Source organism: Molossus molossus, unplaced genomic scaffold (assembly GCF_014108415.1).
Source record: "Molossus molossus isolate mMolMol1 unplaced genomic scaffold, mMolMol1.p scaffold_m16_p_1, whole genome shotgun sequence".
Taxonomy (NCBI): Eukaryota; Metazoa; Chordata; class Mammalia; order Chiroptera; family Molossidae; genus Molossus; species Molossus molossus.
Window position 1 is genome coordinate 18,337,811 of NW_023425344.1, and position 19,499 is coordinate 18,357,309.

Below are 19,499 nucleotides of genomic sequence, written 5' to 3' on the forward strand. Positions count from 1 at the left end.
TTAAATAATAGCACACAAATAACTATTATGTTTTTATTATTTATGTTTGAGACTTGAGGCTTATTTAGTCACTTCTACAAATAGAACCTGAGAAAAATTATGCATCTATAAAACTGGAGCTACAGTGAACCTTCAGGTTTACCTAGTCCAACCTCTGGAGTTTATCTTCTTCTGCTCAAGTACTTCTGGAAACAGGGAGCTCACAATGTCACTCACAAGCCATGTTCGTCAAGTCATTCTACTTTGTGGGAAGTTTCTTTCTCATAGTAAATGGTCATAGGCTCCTTATACCATTACTCACTGGTCCTAGTTTTGTGTGTGGCATATAGAAAGCATTCAATATATGTTAGTCAGTGAGTCATTGAGTAAACAAAGGAATGAACAAATACCACTCATTTGAGATTAGAGTTCTTGAGCGAACCTAAAGGATGACCCACCTAGGAAGCAGCCAATTTGTTCAACTTGGATTTCCCCTCATTGTCATGAAATTCTGTTTCTGTTTCTGATTTCTATGGAAATTACTTCTCTAACTGTCTGACTGCAGTTCTTGTAAGGAGTAGCTTGGAAAAGCCTTGCTAACCTTGTCATTGCATCGTAAATACGGGACAGGGGTTGGAGAAGACATGGTGAACCACTAGGGTCACATTTCTTTCATTGTTTTTAAGATTTTAAAGGAAGTGGGATGTACTCTATTGATAAATAGAAGTTTTGATATGTCTAGCTTCTGTCTCTACTCATTCTTTTATGTTCTTTCTGTGGTTATGACATATGGACTGATGCAGCCCTTACGAACTTTTTCAACCTGACCCATATTATCTGTGTATCTGTCTTATCATCCCCACCTCCAGCACAGGAGTGGTGTGTTTCTTAGGGACAGGGATGCCATTTTTATTAATCTTTACTAGCATGTGTTTAAAAGGTCCCTGGTAAATATTTGTTGACATTGTCTTTTTATTTGAAAATTCAGCTAATACACCTCATTTTCCCCCGTTATATACCACACACAAAAAAATCCCTTTTTTTTTAGATCCTCACCTGAGGATATTTTTCTACTTATCTTCAGATAGAGTAGGAGGGAGAGAGAGAGAGGGAGAAACATTGACATGAGAGGGATACATCGACTGGTTGCTTCCTGCAAGACCCCAACCAGGGCTGGGGACCCATCCGAAACCAAAGTATGTGCTCTTGACCGGAATCAAACCTAAGACTCTTCGGTCCATGGGCTGACGCTTTAACTGCTGAGCCAAACCGGCCAGGGAAAAATCCTTTTTAAAAAAAATTGAACATACTTTCCCTCAATTTTTAGCCATGTTTCTTTTTCTCTTCTGGGTTATTTCTAAGATTCTGCTTTAGTTGGGAGCCCAGAAAAAATAATTGAATAAAGATTTGTTCAACATTGCTTTGGTTCTTAGTATTTTTTTTTTTTAATTCTACTACCTTGTGTTCTTTCTAAAAGTTTCCTTATTCATAAAATGAAGGTAATGTTACATATTTCACAGGATTAATGAAACAATATATGTAAACCATGTAAATTACACATACATTTGTTTCCTAAACTCTTCATTTAGAATGCTTTCTTCTGATGTCTGATTTCTTTGTAACTTTTTAAAACTATTTTCTCTATATATCTAACATCTAATATTAAATTGAAGTGTTTGATACAGTGGGATATTCATTTGGGAGAATTATGATTAATCAGTTAAAATTGTACTTTATAGAAAACACCCAAATGACATGTTTTTGCCAAAATAATTTTTTAAAGGATAGGTTAACAAATATATTCTAGAATATCTTGTTAAGGTATCATTCTGTTTTGAATGGCCTTTATGTTTGATATTTTAGTAGACTTTATGCTGTATTAAAATTATGTTTCTCAATCTTGAAAATATTTACAGTATATATTATGAGTCACACATTGCTGTCGAATGCAACTTTAATTTTATTTTTATATCTGAGAGTTGTCTTTTTATCAATTTAAGTGTCGTTTTATAAGTATTCAATAGATGGCAATTTGGTTCTTTATATAGGATAAATAATATAAATTTAGGGATTGGATTTTTAATCTTTATGCAAATTTTTGTAGTAATGACAACATTAAAATTAATTTTTAAAAAAATAAACTTTCTTAGACAAATGTCATATGATTTCACGTATATGTAGAATCTAAATAACAAAATAAATGAAGAGCCCTGGCCAGTTTGGCTCAGCAGTTAGAGCGTCGGCCCTTGGACTAGAGAGGCCCGGGTTTGGTTCCTGCTAAGGGCACATTCCTCGGTTGCAGTTTGTCCCTGGCCTCGGTTGGGGTCATGTGGGTGGCAGCCAGTTGATGTGTCTCTCTCCCTCTTCCTCCCTCATTCCCTCCCGCTCTATCTGAAGATAAATGCAAAAAAAAAAAAAAAAATGTCCTCAGGGAGGATAAAAAAAAACAAAAAGTTTTCTTGTACCTGCTCCTGCCACATTCTGGAGTGAGGAGAGCAAGTAACAGAAAGCTTATTAGAGGAAATGATATTAAAGCTGAGATCTGAAAGTTGAATATGATTTGTCCAGATAAATTTAGAATAAGGATATTGAAGGCAAAAGTGGGCTGTATTGCTGTAATTAATGTTTGATTATGAATAAGGTACTCCAATGTATTTTAAGTCTTGAATCTATGCCAGTAAATGGAATTAGTTTTGGGGGTATTTTATGCTATTTATTTACTTATTTAATTTTTTTTTTTTTTTTTACCCTCACCCGAGCACATTTTTGCATTTATTTTCAGATAGAGCAGGAGGGAGAGAGGGAGGAGGAGAGAGAGAGAAACATTGACCTGAGAGAGACACATCGAGTGGTTGCCACCCAGACAACCCCAGCCAGGGCAGCGGACAAACTGCAACTGAGGTATGTGCCCTTAGCGGAACTGAACCGGGGCCTCTCCGGTCCGCGAGCCAACGCTCTAACCCCTGAGCCAAACCAGCCAGGGCTTTATGCTATTTATTAAAAGTATTATTTTATTCTTGAAAATCTGTTTTTATATATTTAATAAAACAAGCCTTATACATTTCACACAGCTCTGTATTTTTTCTATAGATGTTTTTGTTGTTCATTCATTGCTTAAACTATTGTATTAAAAAATTTTAAATGCTTACAACATTACTTAGAGTACAAATCTGTTCAGTTATTGAGCATCTGTTATGTGCTGGACAAAGTATAATACTGTGCCATGAGAGTGGAGAAGTAGTGCTGTGAGAGCCCATAAGCAATAGGCACTGATACCAACTGGAGTGGGGGACCAGGTAAGAGAAGGCTTAATAGAGGTGAAGACCCAAATGGTGAATAAGGTTTATCCAGATAAAGTAGGAATAAGTATATGGGGATTGGAGTAGAGCATGAGAATATATTCCAAGTAAAGAGAGTAATGGATTGAAATATGTGTTAAAGAAGAAGCTATGAATAATGATAGCTATAGTAAAAACTATCAATTATCGAATGATTATTATCATTATTATGTCACTGTTCAAAGTAGTGTACATCTTTAATCTTTATAACGACTACATATAGGAGATATTATCATCATTCTACTTTTTTTATTTTTTTTTATTTTTATTTTTTTAATTTTATTTATTTATTTTTTTGTTACAGATATTTTACCTTTTTACCCCATTGGCACCCCCCACCCCACCCCCCCTCCACGCTGTCCCCGGCTTAGTTGTCCATGTCCATTGGTCATGCATACATGCATATAAGTTCTGTGGTTTATCTCTTCCCACCCCCCCACCCCCCATCCCCTCTTCTGAGGGATGTCAGTCTGTGCCCTACTTCCATGTGTCTGGGTCTACTGTATTCCTCAGACTGTTATGTTCATTATATTCCGTATATAAGTGAGATATGTGGTATTTGTCTTTTTCTGCTTGGCTTCTTTCACTTAGGATAATACTTTCCAGGTCCCTCCATGTCGTCTCAAAGGATAAGAGATCTTTCTTTCTTACCGCTGCATAGTATTCCATTGTGTATATGCACCACAGCTTTTTGATCCATTCGTCTACTGGTGGACACTTGGGCTGTTTCCAGATCTTAGCTATTGTAAATAGTGCTGCTATGAACATGGGGGTACATATATTCTTCCTGATTGGTGTTTCAGGCTTCTTAGGGTATATTCCCAGCAGTGGGATCACTGGGTCGAATGGAAGTTCAATTTTTAATTTTTTGAGGTAGCACCATATTGTTTTCCATAGCGGCTGCACCAGTCTGCATTCCCACCAGCAGTGTATTAGAGTCCCCTTTTCTCCACACCCTCGCCAACACTTGTTGTTTGATGATTTGTTGATGGTGGCCATTCTGACAGGTGTGAGGTGATACCTCATAGTTGTTTTAATTTGCATCTCTCTGATGATTAGTGATGTTGAGCATTTCTTCATATGTCTCTTGGCCATTTGTATGTCCTGTTTGGAGAGGTGTCTATTCAGCTCCTCTGCCCATTTTTTAATTGGGTTCTTTGTCTTCCTTTTGTGGAGTTGTATGAGCACTCTGTATATACTGGACATTAACCCCTTATCTGATACATCATTGGCAATGATGTTCTCCCATACAGTGGGTTGCCTTTCCATTTTGATGATTGTTTCTTTTGCTGTGCAGAAGCTTTTTAGTTTGATGTAGTCCCATGTGTTCATTTTCTCCTTTATTTCTGTTGCCTTAGGTGATGTATCAGTGACAATTCTGCTCCGTATGATGTCCGAAATTTTGTTGCCTACATTTTCTTCTAGAATTTTTATGGATTCATGGGTCACATTTAAGTCTTTTATCCAATTTGAGTTTATTTTTGTGTATGGTGTAAGTTGATGGTCTAGTTTCATTTTTTTGCATGTAGCTGTCCAATTTTCCCAACACCATTTATTAAAGAGGCTGTCTTTACTCCACTGTATGCTCTTGCCACCTTTGTCAAATATTAATTGAGCGTATTGCCTTGAGTCCATTTCTGGGTTTTCAGTTCTGTTCCACTGGTCTATATGCCTGTTCTTGTGCCAGTACCAGGCTGTTTTGGTTACAGTCGCTTTGTAGTATAACCTGATATCTGGTATTGTGATCCCTCCAACTTTGTTCTTCTTTTTCAAGATTGCTGTGGCTATTCGGGGTCTTTTTTGGTTCCATATGAACTTTTGAAGTATTTGTTCTAGTTCTATGAAATATGTCGTTGGTATTTTGATGGGGATTGCATTGAATCTATAGATTGCTTTGGGTAGTATGGACATTTTAATTATGTTAATTCTTCCAATCCATGAACAGGGTATGTGCTTCCACTTTTGTATATCTTCCTCTATTTCTTTTTTCAATGACCTGTAGTTTTCTGCAAATAGGTCTTTTACTTCTTTGGTTAAGTTTATTCCTAGGTATCGTAATTTTTTTGGAGCGATGGTAAATGGGATTGTTTTTTCAGTTTCTCTTTCTGTGAGTTCATCATTGATGTACAAGAATGCCGTCGATTTCTTGACGTTAATTTTGTATCCTGCTACTTTGCCAAATTCAATTATTAAGTCTAATAGATTTTTGATGGAGTCTTTAGGGTTTTCTATGTACAATATCATGTCATCTGCAAATAATGACAGTTTCACTTCCTCCTTTCCAATTTGGATCCCTTTTATTTTTTCTTCATGTCTGATTGCTGTGGCTAAGACTTCCAGTACAATGTTAAATAAGAGTGGCGAAAGTGGACATCCCTGTCTTGTTCCTGTTCTTAATGGAAATGTTTTTAGTTTCTGTCCATTGAGTATGATGTTAGCTGTAGGTCTTTCATATATGGCCTTTATTATGTTGAGATATGATCCCTCTATTCCTACATTGCTGAGCGTTTTTATCAGAAATGGATGCTGGATTTTGTCGAATGCTTTTTCAGCATCTATTGATATGATCATGTGGTTTTTATTCTTCATTTTGTTTATGTGGTGTATCACGTTTATTGATTTGCGAATATTGTACCAGCCTTGCATCCCTGGAATGAATCCCACTTGGTCATGGTGAATAGTTTTTTTGATGTATTTCTGGATCCGATTTGCTAGTATTTTGTTCAGGATTTTGGCGTCTATGTTCATCAGGGATATTGGCCTGTAGTTTTCTTTCTTCGTAGTGTCTTTTTCTGGTTTTGGAATTAGAATTATGCTGGCCTCATAGAACGTGTTTGGAAGTCTTCCTTCTTCTTGAATTTTTTGAAATAGTTTGAGGAGAATGGGTGTTAGTTCTTTTTTGAATGTTCGGTAAAACTCCCCCGTGAAACCATCTGGGCCTGGGCTTTTGTTTGCTGGGAGAGTCTTGATTACCTCTTCAATTTCCTTAGTTGTTATTGGTCTGTTCAAGTTTTCTATCTCTTCAGGGAATAGTTTTGGGAGACTGTGTGTTTCTAGAAATTTGTCCATTTCGCTGAGATTGTCGAATTTGTTGCCATATAGTTGTTCATAGTAGTTGTTAACGATCTTTTGTATTTCCGTGGTGTTGGTTGTTACTTCTCCTCTTTCATTTCTGATTTTGTGTATTTGGGTTCTCTCTCTTTGTTTCTTGGTGAGTCTAGCTAAGGGTCCATCTATCTTGTTTATCTTTTCGAAAAACCAGCTCTTTGTTTCATTGATCCTTTGAATTGTTTTTTTGGTCTCTATGTCATTTATTTCTGCTCTGATCCATCATTCTACTTTTATTGACTGGTTATAACTGTCCTTTATGAATAATCTAATATATAGTTCTCTCCTTTTCTCCTTACTTGGTCTGAATTTTGGTACTTTGTTATTAAAATTTTTATTTTTATTTTAGTAAGTCAGAAGTCGTTTTTAGGCATATTTTATTATAAAGCCAACAAATCATGATGTTTTATCTTGGCATTAAAATGAATAGTTTACTAAAAAATGATATATATCAATAATCAATCTGTGACTTTTAAAATGAATTTATTTCAAGTTTACAAGAAATGTAGGGGATAGAGAAAGTAATCAATACTGTGGTAAACAGTAAAACAAACCCAGATTGGTGATACATTCTAAAATATAACTGTCCTGGCCTCCTCAAAAATATTAATATCATGCCTGGCTAGTGTGGCTCAGTGGATTAACGTTGTCCATGGACTGAGACGTCCCAGTTCACTTCCCCGTCAGGGCACATGCCCAGGTTGCAGGTTTGATCCTCAGTGAGGGGCGTGCAGGAGGCAGTGTTTCTTTCTCACATCATTGTTTCTATCTCTTTCTTCCTCTTTCTCTAAAAAATCAATAAAAAGTATATATAGTTTATCCACGCCTGAGGACACTTTTGCATTTATTTTCAGATAAATGCAAGAGAGAGAGAAACATTGATGCAAGAGAGACACATTGAGTGGCTGCCACCCACACAACCCCAACCGGGACTGGGGACAAACCACAACTGAGGTACGTGCCCTTAGTGGGACCCAAACCCAGGACTCTCAGGTCCACGGGCTGACACTCTAACCACTGAGGCAAACCGACCAGGGCAAAAAGTATATTTTAAAAAATATCAATATTATGGCAAAAAATGACAAAGAGACTTAGATTAAGGTACGCTGAAAGAGACACAATAATCAACTGTAATGTAATACATGCATTTTTAATATAATGCATGGATATTTTGAAAAATCTACAAAAGACATTTTGGGGACAACTGGAAAATTTTGAACATGGACTAAATATTAGATGGTATGAAATAGTATCATTAAGTTTTTAGGTGTGATAGAGATATTATAATTATGTTGGGGAAGGTTCTTAGAACATTCATGCTAAAGTATTTAGAGGTGAAAAGTCATGTTTGGAAAAATGACAATATAATAATTTCTGTAAAATTTTATTTTTTTACTAGGTTATTAATATTATTCCTGAGTATTAATCATTTATAAAATGGTTAAATTTAATTTACCTTTTTATTATCTGCTATTTTTTCTTATAATGTTTATCACTATATGCCTTATTGATTTTTTAAAATCTCTTCTTATTCCCATCCTCCACTAGAATGTCAGTTCTATGAGGACTGAGACTTTCTACTATTTATGGCTTCACTCACAGCATTAAGCATAGTATCTAGCACATAGTAGGCAGTAATCAATATTTGTTGACTGAACTAATGTATGACGATAACCAGTCTCATCCAACTTCACCGTTTCTATACAATATATAGTATCTTTAATTATTTTTACCAAGTTTTTAAAATGTCATTTTCAGTATTGTTAACCAGAAACAATAATAGATTCTTCTTTATGTTTCAGGGAAGTTGGGAAAAAAGAATTTTGAAGAGTTTAAATAGTATGTGCACTGAACTGAGTATCCCATTGGCACGGAAGGTATTTTTAATATTTAAGTATTTAATTGTAAATCAAGCACTAGGAAGTATCATGAAGTTATAACTTAGGCAGATTTGTCTTTTATTTTTTTAAACTAGTATTTCAATTTGTTTTGAAACAAAAATTTATATGAGATTAATTATGGGAGTGTATTTTATATAGATTTCTATTATATATGCTGTGATGTTTTTTGTAATAAACCTGTAACTTGAGAGTAAATAAAATAAAGAATAGAATCTACCATATAGATTATTTAGAGATTTGGCTATAAAGTTATATGTGCACTTGAAAGATTTCAGTCACCTTTAGACTCCTTACTTTTTGGCTAATTAGCAAAATTGCCACATTTTAAAACTAGAGATGGTGTTCAGGCATGTCTTCTTGTAATAGCCAACATGGTGCCATCTTTCAGTATTAATATAGGCAGTGAAAAGAATGATTTATCATCTCTCCACAGAACTATTTAGATTGAGTAGTATTAGCTTTACTTAGATCTAATACTCACGCAACATTTCTCTTTCAGTCTGGGCTTTGAAGGGGAGAGTTGAGAAAAGCCAGTTGAGGAATGTCCTGGCTTCTTATAGCTGCTCACAAGTAGAAGAGAACAAATTTCTCCTCACTTCATTCTCCCTTCCTGCTATTTATTCCCTGCTGTTGAACAGAATATAATGGATGTACTTTGGAAAATATCCAGGGACAAGTCACTGAAGTCACTAGAAGGATGATGTTAAAAAGAATACAGTTATATTGAAAACTGTCTAAATGTGCAGTGTTGTGTAATACACTATCTTTCTTAGAGGAAGATGATACTACCGACTCACAGTCATACTCTCCTGGCCAGTCCCCTTTGCAGTGCATTTCTGAGACTGCTGGATGGGATAAGAGGCGTAGTATGCGGCTGAGGAGCAGTTTTTTGTGTGTGAAATGAAGTGGCCAATACAGATTATTTACCTTCTTTTCTTGGATTCATTAGCTGAGCCATTGAAACTATATATAATAGTTAAGTAATGATAATATAAGTGTAATTCCAAAAAAGTTTGTGTGTAATGAAATTATTTTTCCTTATGTTATAGTAGCTTATTTAAGCTTTTAGATAAGTTATTGATTCTCACTTTTTGGCTGCATTGCTAGACTTCACACAGTGAAACCAACTTTAAATTACCTTTTTTAGAGGCCAGTTGGAGAACAGAAAGAACTTCTCAATAAATGGAATGAAATGGGAACTGATGAACCAGGTATATGAAGAACTTTTTCAAAATGTGGTAGTGGGGGATAAAAATGCCTTCTTAATTGTGGATCTAAAATAACAGTATTAACAGTGCTTTTGGACAGATGACAACATTCCCTTCCCACTATTTTACTGTCATCTGTTTTGTTTATTTTGCAGTTTGAAAATTTCTAACTTTAGTCAGTGTTTTCTATTATTTTGAGAATATTTAAATCAATTATCTTTTTTAAAAGCAGCATTTGAAAACATTCTTATAAAGAGTAAATGAAATCATTCTTGGATTTCTTAGACTCATAGTTAAGGTAAATATTATTCAAGCTTTAATTCTGTTGATGTTCAAGATATATTAATGGTAAAAAGTTTTAAGACTTCTAAAATGTTTTTAAGAACTTATTTTTAGATCATTTTAATGTTTAAAACTAAGTCAATTGATTTTATAAACATAAAGTGAATGACAACTATATATAATATAATTGCATAAGTAGAAAGGTACATAATTGCTCACTACTCCTCCTTAAAAGGAAGAGTAGGAGACTAGGAAAGAAATAGGTGCCAAGCGCTATAACACAGGACGCAGTGTGTTGCAGAAGTTCAAAAGGGAGAACAGTTCAGTACAACTGGAGGAATTCACGGAGAATGCATTGCTTGCATTCTACGTTCTTTAAGAATTCTCCTACAGAACTTTTATATTATATTGACATTGTTTATTCAATTCAGTTATAAATAATCTATTGTAACTTTATGAAAAGGAGACTCTTAATTTCTTTCAGAATATGTCATCTAGGCTGTCAAGGGGGAAGGACTGTCTTTTCATTTTTGTGTTCCCAATACTTAATACAAGGTGTGATAAATGGCCAGTACTCTACAAATGTTTGAAGTCATCTAGCTGCACAGCAACATGCAATGATCATTAACATTTATTATTAATAACCATTCATGTAATATGTTAACTGAAATTTTGTTTGTAATCTATCTTCTTAATTCTAGATTTAAGCCTTTTCAGACCTGTTTACGCACCTAAGGATTTTCTTGAGGTAGGTTCTATTGGTTAAATATATGTATGTTAATGAGGGGAAAATGTGAAAGAAATGATGATACAAGAATATCTCCAGGAAGGGGAATCACCTGTAAACAGCCTCTGAGCTGATGAAGCAGTGGAATGACATGATCAAATTTGTGTTCAGAAATTGCACATGGAAAATACATTGGAATGTGGAAAGATTAGAGGCAAGTAAATCAATTAGGAAGATTTTTATTTAAAAAGTAGTGACTATAAATCATGTAGCCTGCTGCCTGGCATATATAGGTGCTCAGGGAATCTTTTCCCTTCTTATCCTCTCCTTGTTCTAACAGTTCAGGCTATAAACAATTAAATACAGGGGCTATTAAGTAGCCCATTATAAATGATAAGTTAGTACATTCTATCCCATCTTGACCAGACTCCCAGGTATCCCTGGAGGTAGACATAGATACATACTCCTGTCTTTAACTGCTCTGTCTCCAACAGGTAGAAAAATACTTAGCATATACTTGCTCAGTTAATAGTTGGTAAATGAATGAATCTTTCACATTTTGTCTTTATTTCTTTTCTGAACCTTTTGTCTCTGAACCTGTTTGTCAACATTAAACGCTGTCAGAAAAATTTTCAGGCCTTTTGGAGTTATAAATAGCCTCTTTTTAATATTTTTTCTCTTTCCTATTACCCATGTATTCATAGGTTCTTTTTCTTTTCTAATCTGTGTGTTAGTTTCCCATGCAGTATTTGTATGATTAGGCTAAAATTGTGCTGTTCTCTATTAGTCTGCATTTGATATTTGATTCTTTGCTAAATCCTTTATTTTTTAAAACAAATACCATTGATATTTTCTTTCAGTTTAGTGTTTGCAGTTTTATGAAACTTTTAACATTATAGTACATTCCATTTTATCACTCATTAGTTATCAGTCCATTAATGCTTCCTCAGATATGATAGTGTTTCTGTCATACTCTCCTTCACTGGATTCTTGATGGTTTCATTCCCTTAAGAATTTCAATTTAAAAATGTTTTTTAATTATTATTTTTACCCAAAATGAATGTTAATTGATAGAAAAATAAGAATACATTTTGAGCCCTGGCTGGTTTGGCTCAGCGGTTAGAGCGTCGGCCTGCGGTCCTGAGAGACCCGGGTTCGGTTCCCACTAAGGGCGCGTACCTTGGTTGCAGTTTGTCCCCGGCCCTGGTCGGTTGTGCCGGTGGCAGCCACTCGACGTGTTCCTTTCACATCGATGTTTCTCTCTCTCTCTCTGTTTCTCTCTCTCTGTTCCTCTCTCTCCCTCCCACTCTACCTGAACAAAAAATGGAAAAATGTCCTCTGGTGAGGATAAAAAAACAAACAAAAAAACCCCAAAAGAATACATTTTGATGCTTGTTTCTTTTGCTGTTCAGAAGCTTTTTAGTGTGATGTAGTCCCGTGTATTAATATTTTTCTGTGTTTCTCTTGCCTTAGGTGATGTATCAATGAAAATTCTGCTGCATGTGGTGTCTGAAATTTTGTTGCCTACATTTTCTTCTAAGATTTTTATGGATTCACGAGTCACATTTAAGTCTTTTACCCATTTTGAGTTTATTCTTGTGTATGGTGTAAGTTGGTGGTCTAGTTTTTTTGCATGTAGCTGTCCAATTTCCCAACACCATTTATTGAAGAGGCTGTCTTTACTCCATTGTATGCTCTTTCCACCTTTGTCAAATATTAATTGAGCATAATGCTGTGGGTCAATTTCCGGGTTCTCTGTTCTATTCCATTGATCTATATGCCTATTCTTGTGCCAGTATCAGGCTGTTTTGATTACAATGGCTTTGTAGTATAACCTGTTATCCAGTATTGTGATTCCTCCTACTTTGTCCTTCTTTTTCAAGATTGCTATGGCTATTTGGGGTCATTTTTGGTTCCATATAAACTTTTGGAGTGTTTGTTCTAGTTCTGTGAAATATGTCTTTGGTGCCCTGGCCGGTTTGGCTCAGCAGTTGGAGTATTGGCCTGCAGACCAGAGAGTCCCGGGTCCAGTTCCTGCTAGGGGCACGTACCAAAAATAAATAAATGAATAAATAAGTATGTCATTGGTATTTTGATGGGAATTACATTGAATCTATAGATTGCTTTGGGTTGTATGGACATTTTAATGATGTTAATTCTTCCAATCCATGAACAAGGTATATGATTTTACTTTTTTATATCTTCCTCTATTTCTTTTTTCAATGTCCTGTAGTTTTCTGCAAATAGGTCCTTTACTTCTTTGGTTAAGTTTATTCCTAGGTATCTTAATTCTTTTGTTGCAATGGCAAATGGAATTTTTTTTTTAGTTTCTCTTTCTGTGAGTTCATTATTGGTGTATAAAAATGCCAGTGATTTCTGGATGTTGATTTTGTAACCTGCTACTTTGCCAAATTCATTTATTAAATCTAGTAGCTCTTTTTTATGGAGTCTTTAGGGTTTTCTAAGAAACAAGCATCAAAATGGAAAGGAAACCCACTATGTGGGAAAGCATAATTGCCAATGATACATCAGATAAGGGGTTAATTTCCAAAATATTTAGAGTACTCATACAATTCAACAAAAGGAAGACAAAGAACCCAATTAAAAAATGGGCGGAGGACCTAAATAGATGCTTCTCCAAACAGGACATACAAATGGCCTGGAGACATATGAAAAAATGCTCAACATCACTAATCATCACAGCAATGCAAATTAAAATGACTATGAGATATCACTTCACACCTGCCAGAATGGTGGTGATCAACAAATCCTTAAACAACAAATACTGGTGAGGATGTGGACAAATGAGGACTCAAGCACACTGCTAGTGGGGGGGGAGGGGGGCAGACTGGTGCAGCCAGTATGGAAAATAATATGGTGTTTCCTCAAAAAATTAAAAATGGACCTGCCATTTGACTCAGTGATCCCACTTCTAGGACTATATCCTAAGAAGCCTGAAACGCCAATCAGGAAGAATATATGTACCCATATGTTCATAGCAGCACTATTTTTAATTGCTAAGATCTGGAAATAGGTCAAGTGTCCATCAATAGATGAGTGGATAAAATAGCTGTGGTACATATATACAATGGAATACTATGCAGCTGTAAGAAAGAAAGATCTCTTATCCTTTGAGATGACATGGAGGAACCTGGAGTGTATTATGCTAAGCGAAATAAGCCAGTCAGAGAAAGATAAGTATCACATGATCTCACTCATTTGTGGAATATTATGAACAAAATAAGGCGATGAACAAAATAGTCCTGGAGACATAGAAGTAGGATTCAGACTGACAAACTTCAGAGAAGTGGAGTCAGGGGTAGGGAAGAGATAAACTAAAAAACTTACGCATATAAGCATAACCAGTGGACATAGACGACAATGTGTGTGTGTGGGGGAACACAGGATGAGGGTGTCAATGGGGGAAGAAGGAGAAACATCTGTAACAAAAATTAATTAATTAAACAAAAAAAAGAAAAATAAGAAAACATAGATAAGAAGAAAATTTTAAACAAAAATTATTCATAATACAATCATACAGCAATAAACACTACAATTATACTTTTTAAAAAAAGTAATATATTGTGAACATTTTTTCGTTATTACCTACATTACTTATTATACTATATTTTATTATATGAATCAATCATAATTTATTTAAGTAATTCCCTCTAATGGGATGTCTAAGTTGTTATATGTTTTTTCGTTATAGACAACACTTCATTAACATTCTTTCTGTACTAGTTTTGCAAATATTTTAAATTATTCCTACAACTATACTTATAGAAATGAGATTCCTAGATTAAAGGATATGTAAATTTCCATGACTTATTTTTATCTGCTTAATTTTGAAAAGTACTGTATATACATTGTCTTTTTTTGTTACCTTGGTTTCTGAAAATTCTTTTGTTTTTCCATGTGGGTTTAGTTTAGAGGTAATACCATCCCCCAATATTACTTAAGTATCTTTCTAAAAATATTGTCAATACATATTTTTTCAAATGGTTAGAGTTGGTTCTAAAATTTTCCCTGGTAAATATTACAATCAAACAATTTTTATTTTTCTCTCACCTTCCCTGGTAAATTATTATAGTCAAACAATTCTTATTTTTACTTACCATCAAAATTTTTCTTTATAACTAAATTCTTAATTTTGTAGTTTTATATGGTAGATCATCAGTTGGAATATTAAGCCATCCTAATTAAAAGCATGTTTATGGTATTTTAACATTTTAGTACAATTTTACAGTATTTTAGAATGTTATTGAAGTACATGAATAAACCCAAATAGTTTTAATTTTGTGGTGATACACCAAGCATATCACTGCCAATTTTATAAATGTAGACATTCCATATAAAAACTAATCAATTTTGTTGGATTTGTTTTTAAAGGTGTTAATTAATCTTCGCAACCCAAATTATGAAAATGGTGATTCTCTTAGTTTCAGGACTCATTTGGGTTTAATCCAAGTTCCTCTGAAAGTAAAAGACATCCCTGAATTGGTAAGTATAGAGGTATATAACAATAAATTAATATATATTTTAGAAGACAACCATTAGAAAAATATTTTTGCAGCATATATCCAAACAATAGGATGTGCTGATTTTCCAGTAAATAACATTGTATAGTAATATAGCTGGCATTCCTCTTTACGTGTGTGTGTGTGTGTGTGTGTGTGTGAGTGATCTAATACATTTTCAGGGTTACAATGCTGGCAGAAGGTACGCCCAAGATCATCTACAAAAAAAGAGTGTGTTGCTAACCACTTCTTCCCAATAGAAGACTTAAAGAAACCATTAATGTCCTCAGAGAGAAGATATTACTCATGCAACAGGAACAGAATTTTATTAAAATAACAAAACAAACCTTAGAGTATGAAAAAGAGCTTTTAGGAATCAAAAATATAGTATGCAAGAAAAAAAAAGATCACTAGAAGAGTTAAAAACAAAGATGAGGAAATCTATCAGAAGACAGAGCAAAAGCAAAAAGCCAAAGAGATGAAAAATAAGGGAGAAAATGTTTTTTAAATTAGAGATCAGTTCAAGAGGCTAACATCTGACCAGTAGGAGTTCCAGAAAGGTAGAACAGAGGCAAGAGAATTATTAAAACTTCCAAGAACTGAATGACTGAGTCTCCAGTATGGAAAGGCCCACCGAGTTCCCAATGCCATGAGTGAGAGAAGACCCACAGCAAGGCACCTGGGAAGAAGACTAAAAACTTTTACAGAAGAAAAACAGAGTGCATATAAACTGTCAGGAATCAGAGTGGTATCTGACTTCTGAGCTGTAAGACTGGAAGTCAGAAGATTTTGAAATAATGCCTTTAAAAATTCAAGTGATTTCAAGCCCAGAATTCTGTATATAACCACAGTCAATTAAATGTGAAGTTGGAGTAGACATTTTCAGATGTATGTAATCTAAAATATTTACTCTTATTCAGGGAGCTATTGGTAGAAGTGCTCCAGAACAAGGTCATAAATAAAAAGAACAAATAGGGAACCCAGGGAATGGGTTTTCCACCTAGAAGGAGAATTTCCAGAATGACAACGAAGAGAAGCTCCTGGACAAAGGCGGTGCAGCAGGGCCCGAGCACGGTGGTTCCAGACTGGAGGGAGAGGTTGGAGGGCTCCGACCTTACAGCTCTTGTGTGCCTACAAGAAGCACACCGCAAGTGTAGGTGATCTGACAGCTTTGACCACCGGCAAAATTATATCGAGGAGGGTCTTTTCAGAGTTGGTAAATGTCATAGAAAGAGGTAAATAATTAGAGAAAATTCTGTAAGTGAAAAAATTGTATAATTATGACCTGAAAAAAAAGTACAAAAAAGGAAATACATATTATGTGGCTCAACAGTGAATAATATTTAAATAGTCATAATGATGCAAACTCTTAATATAGATTTAATCAAGAATTTATATATAATTATATTGAGATGATGGAGAGAAGTACATGGGCTAAAAATTCCCATTTATCATTAAAAAAACAAAACAAAACAGTAAATACCTGAAACTGGTAAATAAAAATAGCAGTATACACTTATTCCTTGAAATATGGAGATGCATACCAAGAAAAAAAGCTGAAAATGGTTGTCCCTGGATAGTGGGTCAATTATAAGTGTATGTGTGTATGTCTGTGTGTTGGGACGGAGTGTTTAAAATAGAGAAGCACGCCCTGGGCAGTTTGGCTCAGCGGTTAGAGCATCAGCCTGCGGTCCGGAGAGACCCGGGTTTGGTTCCCGCTAAGGGCACGTACCTCGGTTGCAGTTTGTCCCCGGCCCTGATTGGGTCGTGTGGGTGGCAACCACTCGATGTGTCCCTTTCACGTCGATGTTTCTCTCTCTCTCTCTCCCTCCCACTCTATCTGAACAAAATATCAAAAAATGTCCTCAGGTGAGGATAAAAAATAAAATAGAGAACCACTATTTTGTTGTTGTAATAAGTCTTTTCGCTGATTTGACCTCAAACTATTTGCTGCATGTAGAGACAAGTGTAGGTGATTAGATTTGGAAGCTAACTAACCTGCTCTGCCCACTTACTGGCTGTGTGAACTTGAGAAAGTTTTTTTGACCTTGAACTTTAGTTTTCTTATTTGTAATACAGGAGTGATATTATCTCACAGACTTGTGGTGCAGATCAGTAAGTTAAGATAGAAGTTATGGGTTGAATTGTGCCCACCCCCCAAGGTTTGTTGAAGTCCTAACCTCCAGTACCTTATTTGGAAATAGGGTATTTGCAGAAGCAATCAAGTGAAGATGATTATTGGAGTCAGGTGGGTCCTAAATCCAATATGATTAGTGTTCTTATGAGAAGAGGAGAAGAGACACAGAAGGGAGAGACACAAGGAGACTATCATGTGACAGTGAAGGCAGAGATTGGAGTGATATGTCTGTAAGCCAAGGAACACCCAAGATTGCTAGCAGCATCAGAAGCCAAGAGAACGGTATGCAGTGGATTCTCCCCTAGAGCCTTCGGGGAGAGCATGGCCCTGTTAACACCTTGATTTGGGACTTCTAACCTTCAGAACTGTGAGAATAAATTTCTGTTGTTTAAAGCCACCCAGTTAGTAGAACATGAAGAGCTATATATAACTGTTGACCATGACTACTACAACTTTGATAAAAAGTTAATTTTTGAGAAAAAGTTTTTTAAAAGAGTTAAAAGCCCTATATTAGTAGTGTTTTGTACAATATGCTATGGCTGTACAGAAGGAAAAGTGGCAGATGCTTCCAGAAAAGTGGTAGGAAGTCTTCTCAGAGGTGTCATTTGAACAAGTTTGAAGGAGTTTGGTAGAAAGAAGCAGGAACAGTTGATCATGTCTGTAAATGTTCAGTATGTGTGTTAATGGGACTAACTCTGTCTGTCTGTTTGAAGGGACCTGTCACTGATGTGGATTCATTATCAGTTATTGAAGAACAAAAGCCTATGGCTAATGTTCCAGAAATTGTAGCTATTCCCACGAAGAGTATGGTTAGTCCTTCTCTTCCTGTGGTCATTAGGGATAGTTATTCCTGCCTTCCCTGAATCACATGGCCTGGATGTGTAATGAGTCTGACTGCAGGATGCATGCTTTATTTGTGACCCTGGTCTGTTTATATGAGTATTGAAGTTGATGAAGCTCAGTGAGTCTTGTGATACTATACAGGGTGGCCCCTAAATCTAGTTCACAATGTTATGTACACTCGTCCATGTTAAAAGGAAATTTCTTGAAACTGAAACTTATTAACTCTAAAGTGAAGTTGCTGACCAGTTTCTGTTTACTGACTCAGCCGTGTGGAGGCAGCAGTGTGGAACTAGAGCTCAGTAGTACGGTTTCATATTATTGAGTCCTGCTGTGTGTCACTTAACACCAGCCTAAGTTCTGGGGGTGCAAATGTGTATGAGACACTGTTCCAAGAGCTTCAGGATAGATGGACAGTAAAAGATCATTTTAATGTGATGTGATTATATGCTTTGAAAGAGGTTCAAAAGGGTAATCCATGCTCATGAAGAGTTACCTAACTCAGCCTGGAATATCAAAGGTGTCCTAGAAGTCATGATATCTTGGGGGAGTCTTGAAGAAAATCTGCGATTAGGGGCCAGCTCTACTGATGTGGAGTAAAAAATAGTCCAGAGCAGCGAAATGGAAAACAACGTTCAGAGTTTTACATTGCTCCTACCATGTCTTCCCATAAGTGTAATTCTCCATTGTGACTTTAGAACCTAATACTGAAATATTTGTTGCACTTAAGTCCCTCTTAGTATGAAGAACAAATTTATTAAAATATCAAATACATTGTTATTAATTCTAATGATTTCAATGAAGGGTTTAAAATAAATGGAAGACAGTGGTTGAAAATGAAAGAATAACATTAAATTTTTACCTCTTTAATCGAAAAAATTGGTAACATGATGCAGTGCTGTTTTTAAATATAGATGAAAATCAAGTTTAGTTAAAAATTGAAATATAATGGTAGTTATTTCAAATCAATACAAAAATGAAATGTGTGTGCATATTAGGCTCAATAACTGTCTTGTGAGGGACATTAATAAATTATGAACTTAAATAATAATAGATAATTGGGAAAGATTAAATTAATTTTATTTTTTAAAGGAGAAGGAAGTTTGTTTTTAGCAATTGAGTAGTAACAAAACATTGAGGCAAATAAATATTAATAGAAATATTTAATTACTTAGAGAATAAAGATAATACAAATAACATGGGGTTGTTATATATTTTAAAAATAACAGACAAACATGATTACTTTCCCTAGACATTACTAGATAAGTAGAGGAAGTCTGGAGAATAAATCTAATTTATTCTTATTTTAGCAGAGCACTTGATAGTCTAATTTTACTTAAAAATTAATTTAAGTTGTTTTGGATATTTTCAGTGTTTAGTTGATTAAGAGCCGAGTAAAGTACTGTACCATAGAGAGCACAGATAAAAAATTATATTGGTAAGTTTAGACAATGATTTT

At 35.1% G+C, this 19,499-nt stretch overlaps 1 protein-coding gene across 1 annotated transcript in view; it reads left to right on the forward strand.

The window, feature by feature from the left end:
* The window catches only part of TBC1D19 (TBC1 domain family member 19), a 117,546-nt gene that overhangs the window by 26,180 nt on the left and 71,867 nt on the right, over positions 1 to 19,499 (forward strand). Inside the window, exons 5-8 of the mRNA XM_036266080.1 lie at positions 8,228 to 8,302; positions 9,474 to 9,537; positions 10,518 to 10,564; positions 14,936 to 15,046. Coding sequence (XP_036121973.1) covers positions 8,228 to 8,302; positions 9,474 to 9,537; positions 10,518 to 10,564; positions 14,936 to 15,046 — 297 coding nt within the window. The remainder of the gene's footprint in view (positions 1 to 8,227; positions 8,303 to 9,473; positions 9,538 to 10,517; positions 10,565 to 14,935; positions 15,047 to 19,499) is intronic.